Source organism: Elephantulus edwardii, unplaced genomic scaffold (genome assembly GCF_000299155.1).
Source record: "Elephantulus edwardii isolate Elephantulus edwardi_28Jun2011 unplaced genomic scaffold, EleEdw1.0 scaffold00065, whole genome shotgun sequence".
In the NCBI taxonomy this organism is placed as follows: Eukaryota; Metazoa; Chordata; class Mammalia; order Macroscelidea; family Macroscelididae; genus Elephantulus; species Elephantulus edwardii.
In genome coordinates this window covers 15,928,300-15,937,940 of record NW_006399815.1, presented here as the reverse complement: position 1 = coordinate 15,937,940, position 9,641 = coordinate 15,928,300, and the positions used below count along the sequence as shown (strand labels likewise).

The 9,641-nt window shown below is 35.3% G+C and overlaps 1 protein-coding gene across 1 annotated transcript; it reads left to right on the top strand.

Moving 5' to 3' along the window:
- The first annotated feature begins 936 nt into the window (after positions 1 to 936).
- ALG10 (ALG10, alpha-1,2-glucosyltransferase) lies at positions 937 to 4,906 on the top strand. Its single transcript, XM_006888208.1, has 3 exons — positions 937 to 1,130; positions 2,165 to 2,362; positions 3,668 to 4,906. Exons 1-3 carry the CDS (start codon positions 948 to 950, stop codon positions 4,721 to 4,723), a joined length of 1,437 nt encoding a protein of 478 aa, XP_006888270.1. The 5' UTR covers positions 937 to 947; the 3' UTR covers positions 4,724 to 4,906.
- Positions 4,907 to 9,641: the final 4,735 nt, after the last annotated feature.

Sequence of the window (9,641 nt, the reverse complement as noted above, 5' to 3'; positions counted from 1 at the left end):
ATGAGCACTATCAAGTGTTCTGGGAATCACATTCTTCTCAAGGTTAGCCACAATCTGTTGTGAGCCACACAGTCAAATGTCTTTGCATAGTCAATGAAACACAGATCCATAGCAAGACTAAAGAACAACTGAACAAAACAAGAGAACAACGCATGGTAAAATATAAATATTGGATCCCTTTAAAAAAAAAAAAACCCACTGCAAATTCTAGAATAATGGCTTTTCTCCAAAACCATACTACTACAGGGTACTGCCATCTGTTAGAGTGACTGTGAGTGCCAATTAAATCCTCCTGAAGATCCTCAACATTTGAATGAGTCGCTTTTAAAAAGTCTTGAATGAAGTTCAGTCAGAAGTAGAATGTCTCTTGGATCCCTCAGGTTTTAATCTGAAAACGCAGTCTGTTTCTACTCCCTGAAGTTAAGGAAACAAAATACTCAAATATCTTGGAATGTAGAGCATTCATCTTTCACTTTGCTTATTAGAAAATAGAGAACTGGGGATACAGTTGGGGAGAGTACAACGTGAATAAATGTGGCGTTTCAAAAGTGGAGAAATATCACCATCTTGTGGTAAGGTACGGTAGCAAAATAGCTTTGCATGGACCGAGATTTGCAGCTTAAGGAGCTGCTATCTTTTAACCGCAAATTTCTCTAGTGCCCGTGGGTTCATGCCCCGCCTTTCCCGGTGGTTCTAACCACTCGGCGCGTCGGAAGCAACGTGATTGACTAGGCAGCAGCCTGGCTCCCTTATGAAACGCATGACTCCGGAAACAGTGAGCCGACTTTTCCGGAAGCGCGGGGGCCGCCCTCTCCCAGCATCCTTTGCCTTCCGGCTGTGCTTAGTCCGGTTCGTCCAGTCCTTCTTTGCGCGCTTATTTCGAGCCCGAATTTCAAACTTGAGTTTAGAGGCCTGGGAAGCGGGCGCAAGGCTTTTGGGCTGTGGCTATGGGGGCAGGGATGGCGCAGCTGGAGGGTTACTACTTCTCAGCTGCGCTGAGCTGTACCTTTTTAGTGTCTTGTCTCCTCTTCTCCGCCTTCAGCCGGGCTCTGCGGGAGCCCTACATGGATGAAATCTTCCACCTGCCTCAGGCGCAGCGCTACTGTGAGGGCCACTTCTCCCTCTCGCAGGTGGGATCCCCAGCCTGGTCCACCCGGGGCATGCCAGAGAGGGCCGATCTGTCTCTTGCGTAGTCTTCCATCCTTATCCGTAGCTCGCCCCGCCCTGGTAATCTGTTCCAGTCTCGGGGTCCTATGCACTGTTTGTTAAATGAATGAACAGACAACATGTTTCCCGCTAAGAAATGGTCAAAGAGAATAACAAATGGGAAACTGAGTCACGGACCTTGATAACTCAGGACATCTATCCCAGCTTTTCTCCACCGATCCCGGGATTAGAAGCATTGGGCTATTTTAGCATGTATCAGAAAAATTTCCTGTGATTCATCTGTTAAATGTATTCTTGGGTTTGAGTGAGTTATGGTGGGGGAAATCTTCGGCGGCAGAGAAATGAGAGGTTTTCACATTCTATTCCTATTTGTTTTTAGGAACTCTTTTATATGCTGCCAGTCTGTCATATGACATCTTTTAAAATACAGTTGCAAAGTGTTTTCGGCTGAGCACACACAGTATGGAGTGTATCCATAAAAATATAGGAGACGTATTTATCTTCTTCTAGTGAAACAGCATATTATAATGGTTAGAAATAGGAAGTGTAATTTTAAATTTACTACTATTTTTTAGGGATACGATCTGATAGAATTTCTGAGTATAGGTTATTAATGTATAGAATGACGGTATCTACAAATAGTATCTAAGTGGCATTGTTGCATGGCTAGATATAAAGCCTTAGTTCCCGGCCCAGTGCTTTCAGCCTGTGATCAGCACCTCTTTCCAAGACCTGTCTGTTCTAACCAATGTGTCAGTGCTAGAAAAACTGCAATATTTACACTTTGTCATGAAATACAGAGTCCAGAGAGTAGATCTTGAAAGTGCAAACCGATTTCCCACTAGTTACTGACATACATTATTAATTTTGGGGGAAGGGTAATTTTTTTGTCCAAACACTGTAGTTTTCAGTGCGTGCTGTGTACGTTGTATTCTTGTGAATACTGTGTAAAGTTCGGTACCTCTTGCTTTCATTTCACTGTGCTTTCATTTTAAAGTGGGATCCCATGATTACTACATTGCCTGGCTTGTACTTGGTGTCAGTTGGAGTAGTCAAACCAGCCCATTGGATCTTTGGATGGTCTGAACATGTAGTCTGCTCCATTGGAATGCTCAGATTTGTTAATCTTCTCTTCAGTGTTGGCAACTTCTATTTACTATATTTGCTGTTCCGCAAGGTACAACCCAGGAACAAGGTATGTTTCCAGAATAATCTATTACAAATTTATGTACACTCAGGACCATATGAGGAGGAATTGATTTTAGTAAGATTTGGTGAAAAATAGCCTTTTAGTGTTTGTTTATATTTTATAATGGTAAAGCGAGTGCCTCCCACACCCAGTTTAGAAGAAATTTGTACTTATATACTTTAAGAACTGTTATTTGTAAGTATTTGTTAGTGAATTAAATGAAGTCAGTATATGCTTATTTGGTTTAATTGCATGATAAACACTAGAGTCTATAGAGATAAAGCCTAGATTCTTCCATGTGGCCCGTATGTCTTAGCTGGGAGTAGTATTGGTTAAGGCTTCATAGAAAAGATGGCAGTTGAGATGAATTTTGCTGAATGTATAGGACTCTCTAGGGTGGTATAGGAGTCATGGCAGTAGAAATAGCATAAATAGGTACAAAAACATTGAGCAAGAAGACACAGAGAATTGCTGATTGAAATTGGAGGATTCATAAAGTTTAGGTAAGTCTAACTGGGCGGGTAGGTAGGGTCAATATCATGAATATCTTTATTTGTTGTAGTGAGGACTTTGGGTTTCATTGTATAGGTGAAAAAGTTTTAACCAAGTAAATTAAGTGGAGGGTACAGTTCAAAGCACAACAGCTATAGTGTGAGGGACAAGGAATACTTGAAGATTCTGAAGTAGTTTGTCAGAAGGCTAAAAAAGATACTTAGCTTTAGAATGGACTCACTATTGAGCTTAAAAGTAGAAATCTTGTATCTTTTCTCTAATGAGTGATTTTGCAGATATTTTCTTTAGTGAAATTGATGGTAGTGGTTAACACGTTGCCGCACACTTTTAAATTGGTGACCGTGCTTAGAAACACATTTTGCCATCCTTTGCGGCAGTGTGTTAAGTGAATGCTTATTAAGCTCAAAGGAATGCAACTTCCTTGGCTTTTTCCTCTTCACCTCCACCTTCATATTTCCTCTGAAGCTTGGTTCAGTGCCTTCCACAGAATGATCCCTTAATTAAATTATTTACTTAATGATTCAGTGTATTTTAGGCTGTAGAGGCCTTGGTCTATGTGTATATAGCTACAGTGCCTTTTAAACAGAGATGTAATTAAAATTATACCAAGAAGTCTTCTTATAAATGCATAGTGGTATTTTTTCAAAGCCAGAAATCAGATTGCTATTGATATTTTTTTAAATAAGAAAGTCATCATTTTTAAAGAATCTTTTCACTACCTCAACAGAAATAACATGCTTAATGTATCATGAAAATTATTTTAACTATGTGGGCTTTGTTTGTTTCCCTGCTTTTTAGGCTGCCTCGAGTATCCAGAGAATTTTGTCAACATTAACACTAGCAGTATTTCCCACGCTCTATTTTTTTAATTTCCTTTATTACACAGAAGCAGGATCGATGTTCTTTACGCTTTTCGCCTATTTAATGTGTCTCTATGGGAATCATAAAACTTCAGCCATGCTTGGATTTTGTGGCTTCATGTTTCGTCAGACAAATATCATCTGGGCAGTCTTCTGTGCGGGAAACCTCATTGCACAAAAGCTAACTGAAGCTTGGAAAACTGAACTACAGAAGAAGAAGGAAGAGAGGCTTCCAGCCATCAAAGGACCATTTTCAGAATTTAGGAAAATTCTGCAGTTTCTTTTGGCTTATTCTATGTCCTTTAAGAACTTGAGTATGCTTGTCCTTCTGACATGGCCCTATATCCTTCTAGTATTTGTGTTTTGTGCTTTCGTTGTGGTTAATGGTGGGATTGTTATTGGTGATCGGAGTAGTCATGAAGCTTGTCTACATTTCCCTCAGCTATTCTACTTTTTCTCTTTTACTCTCTTCTTTTCCTTTCCCCACTTACTATTTCCTAGCAAAATTAAGACTTTTCTCTGCTTAATTTGGAAACGTAGAATTCTGTTTTTTGTGATTGCTTTAGTCTCTTTATTTTTAGTTTGGAAATTCACTTATGTTCATAAGTATTTACTAGCAGACAATAGACATTATACATTCTATGTGTGGAAGAGAGTTTTTCAGAAATATGAGATAATGAAATATTTGTTAGTGCCAGTCTATATATTTGCTGGGTGGAGTATAGCTGACTCATTAAAATCAAAATCAGTTTTCTGGAATTTAATGTTTTTCATATGTGTATTTATGGTTACAGTTCCTCAGAAATTGCTGGAATTTCGATACTTTATTTTACCTTATATTTTTTATAGGCTTAACATACCTTTGCCGTCCACATCCAGACTAGTTTGTGAATTGAGTTGCTATACAGCTGTTAATTTTCTGACTTTTTATATTTTTCTGAACAAGACTTTTCATTGGCCAGATAGTCAAGACATTCAGAGATTTATGTGGTAATATCAGGGATATTTTTAATTCTAAAGTCAGACTTAATATTTTTATTTTTTTCACCGTGAACAGGTAGAAATTGATAGATTTCTTTAATGTACAATGGTGGTCCGCAGATCACATTTTTACATATGTTGTAAGCATAATAAATCCAAAATACTTAAGTAGCAAAGAACTGGGGAGAGTTTAAGATTTACTCAGAAAAGCCTAAATAATAATAATGGGGAAAATAAAATTGTTTACAACTATCTCATGATGTTTTTCAGCTATTGCTGATTGCTAGAAAACTTGGAAACTTTTAATATATGCACAATTTTGAGAAAACTGAGTATGCTTCACAGTACTCCAACTTATTCTTTCTAGAAAGCAGTAGCAGACAAAATATATAAAAAATATTTAGAAATGATCAAGTAGAATTCATGATTGAAACATTGCTTAACATTCAGTAAACATGTGCAGAGATTTTGTTTAATATCATGTCTCAGGTGACAGTTTACATAATTGGGTTCCTGTTTAACAATTTTTATACAGATTTTTCTGTGACATTGGTTACATTTTCCCTGTGTGTCAACATTTTCATTATTTTTATTCTTTTTGTTCTGACTCCATCAATCTGGCTCCCATGCTGCTTTTTACCTTGTCAGCTTTGGTTTAAGTTAATATTTACTATTTGGTCTCTTATAGTTGATTATTTAAGGAAACAGTGTTCAAAGGCGATATTGTTTATTTTATAAGCCTCTCAATTTGGATGAAGAGTGACCTCTGAAAGTGGCTCCAATCTAAATTCAAAGAGTATCTCAGAGTGGTAGTATTGGGAGTAGTTATTTCTATTGGTTCTGTAAGTCTGGACTTTTTTTAAAAATTTTGTTCTATATTTTTCTGAATCTGTATAGTTGTAATAAAGACATTCACAGGAATAGTTAATGTTATACGTTCTGTAACATGTTTATTTGGAATCATGTTGGTTACTTCATGTTTATTTGGAATCATGTTGGTTACTTTTGGAAAGCTAGATATGATGAAACTCTTTCAAAAAGAAACTGTGTTAATAATGCTGAAATATATTACTGTGCAGATTACCTAGGGCTTTTGTAACAAATTAGGACAACAGATTTATTTTATGACAAGTCTGAGGGCCATAAGCTCAAAATTAACATCATAGTGGAGTTGATTCTTCCTCCATGCTCTAAGGAAGAAATCCGTATTTGTCTTCCTCCTAGCTTTAGGTGGCTGGTAACAATCATGGGCTTTCTTTGTTTTGTAGACATACTATTCTATTCTCTCCCTTTGTTTCACATGACCTTTTCTTTGGGTTTCTGTGTCCATCTGCTGTTTCTTAAAAGGACACTGTCATGGGATATAGGACCTGTGATAATCCAGTATGATCTAATATTAAGATTCTTAATTAAGTTGGCAAAGACCCATGAGTCCATACTCAAGATCCCAAATAGAAATACCTTTCTGTGGGACACTTTCAACCCAGTACAGTTACCAAAGGAGAGTTTAAGATAAACCTAAAATTTGTAAGGAGGTAGTTCTTTGCTGAAATCTTTGAAATGAAATTGCATGCTTACTGAGATATGTAAAAAGTGGCTTCTGAGAGCATATAAATTATAAAGCTTTAATTAACTGGTTTTGGTTTTGTGTTCTATTTGTTAAAAATTTAGAAATGGAAGAAATGTAGAAGTCCTCTAATGCAGATGTATTTTATGGGTTAGGGAACAACTGCTTGGCATTCTGTGTCTGTTGTTTTTAGTACATTTGTTGACTTGTCATTCTAGTACAGGAAAGTAGTATTTATACATGTTATCTTTGACATGTAAACTCAGAACTGTGAATGTAATTTTTAGTATACATTTCTAAACTTTTAAAAAGTAACTGTAATTGTAAACACATTACTTTATCTGTAATGTATTGTTTTTGGATTTTAAAGAATGAGTGGATATGGAAAATATCCTTCATTTGCAAATATAAAATTAAATACAAATGAAAAGTGCTAGTTAGAAGTAACAAATGGAGACTGTTATACTCTCTTCAGTGCTTAGAAAGTACATTAGTTGTTTGATTTATTAGTCTTAGTGATTATAGAATATATATTCTACTGATCCTTTAAAAAAATTAGACAAGAAAATACACATAATTCACTATACTTTTAGCATGAAAGCCTCAGTAAGTAATAAATTGAAAAACAAATAAGTAATTTAGGAAAAACCACTTTTCTTGTCTTATCCTATTAATGTCAGGCTTTTGTATTTATAAATGCTTCTAAGAAGAAACTTTTTTATCCTGACTGCTTATTAAGGAGTTAATGGTGCCAATCCAAAGGCAATTGAGACAGTTCAAATCTATCAGCTGCTCCCAGGGACAGTCTCCTCCCATGCTAGCTACAACATCTGAAAAAACCTGCAGGAGGGCCAGCTATGAGTCTTATGACTCAGTGGCAATGAGTTTGAGTGTGATGACAGTGAGGAAACCATTCTACCTCGTATAATGAAAAAGATGGCTTTCGAGGGGAGAGGACTGTTCCATTTAATTTTTAAGTAGCAAATCTCAAAGATTTTTGGAGAAAATCTTAATTCAAAGCAAAGCATGTTAATCTTGCAAGTTTTCTATGATGTACATAAAATACAGTGTTAGGCATTTTAGAAAAGAATGTCATGATAAAAGGTGCTATTTATTTTTAATTGATTGTTATTTTAAAATAGGGATTTTTTTCCCCCTGTATTTCCGAGATGAGATAAGATAAATGTTATGGTTAAATTTTCTTAGGCATAACGAAACTAATAATTTGCTGATGAAATTTAAAAGAATCGAATAGGCAAAATGATTATGTAAGTGATTGGCTGAAGTATCTTATTATACCAGATCATTTTTACTTTAGTTCTAAACCCTATACAAACGCATTTTCCATGGATAATACAGTATTCTTGAATTTAAACATAGCATGGCACTTTGGAAAGAAAAATTATTTTAGCCACCTGGCCTTTTCCTTCTCAAAGTTATTTCTAGAATGTACTTCATCTGTCATATTTTGATAGAAATACTTTTAATAGCTTATCAATATTTCTGATTTGTATTTAACCACCAGTTCGCTCAACATTTTCATTATAATTGTGTGAAAAGAAGCAATCATCAGTTTTTATGTATACATCCTCAGTAATAGACTGAGTTTTTATCTCACTTTTAACTAAAAAATGTATTCATTTATATGAGGGAATAAAGTCTTGTCTAGGCTCTATAGTATTATCATTGAAACATTTATGATTTTATTGAAAATGAAAAAGGTGTCATTCAGACATGCAGTTTAAATATGACTTAAAAACTATGGGCTTGTAGGAAAAGAATTGAACCTTGGCAGTTAGGATAAGGAGTTGCACTGCCAACTCAAAGGTATGTTATTCTAATTCACCAGCTTCTCACAGGAGAAAGATGGACAGTCTCTCCCCCACTCGACCCCCACCCTCCCATACAATTTACTGCCCCTAAAAACCACTGGGACTTAATTCTGACTTAATGGCACATAATAATAGCTAATATCAATAAGATTTTTGTTCTTATCTTTGATGAAAGTATGTTTGTTCTAAGTAGTCAGTGCCTATCACAGATCTAAACATTTTTCAGAAAAGACCCAGCCCTTGCCCTATACTCATAAAAATTATGCGTATGTTATATAGTAAATACAGAGTAAAGTGTACTGAATGAAGTTTTTAGTATACAGTGAAAATATAAAATACTATGTAGCCACAAAGGAGCTTTGGAGGCATAGTGTGGAACAAGTTGAGCTGTTAACCAAGAAGTTAGTGGTTCAAATACACTAGCTGCTCTGAGTGAGAAGGGTGTTCAAGATTTCTTCTATGAATCCTCAGAAACCTGATGGAAGGTCATCATGAGTTGGACTCAACTCAGTGGCAGTTGTGTTATCTAACCATAAATTAATTTTAGCATATATATCACAAGTTTTAAAATGAGTGTCATCATTATTTTTTTCTACCTGAATCTTACCATGGTGATTGATATACTTGCATTGTCAATATGTTCCATGCTGTTTTTATAATAGCATATGATTTCAAAATTGTTTCTTTGAAGGAGGAAATAATTTTCAGTCATTAAATCATCATAATAGAGTGTTTGATGGTCATAACTTTAAAAGAAATGTTAACAAACTTTGTATCATTTCAGCTATGCAGAATTATGCTATAGAAATAAATTATCTCTTATGTTAGCAGTAAGATAAATATTTTTAATCAAATATAATTTATGAAGTTGAGAAAAGTATAGAAAAAGTAAATAGAGTGAGGGCATAATTTCAGTACATATCAATGAATCTAACATTCTTTAAGATTTGGAATGAATTCTAGAGTAGGAAATAGTACTTTTTTCCCAAGTGAAACTTGATGGATTAACTGTTAATTTGACTATGACCGTCAGGCCAAAAGAACATACAATATTTTCCAAAAGAGAAAAATATAAAACTGTGTTTGATATTTCCCACCCTCCTCCCAAGAAATTTCAGTTGATTCTGTTCCATTGAGCTACATATGTTTTGGTATAGTACACGTAAGATGAGGAAATAAGGAATGAAAACAGAAGAACAAATAGTTGTTTCTCTTTCTTAAGTCCCTACTGTGTTCTAGACTGACTGGTTTACAAAGGTCTTGTTTGATCCTACTCACATTTCTCTGAGGTAAATACTGTTTTCTGTTTCACTATTGAAACAAAATCTCATGCAAATTTGATAACTTGCTCAAGATGCCCATTGTCATAAAATGCACTTAAGTCGATCTGACTTCCAAGACTCTTGATTTTTTATTCTGCTGCTCTGTCTTTACTATAAAAATTTTAATTATTAGAAGTAAAATATGGAGAGAAAAGTGATAATTTGTCTTGACTGTGTCAGCCAGACCACTCATGGCATATATCTTTTTAA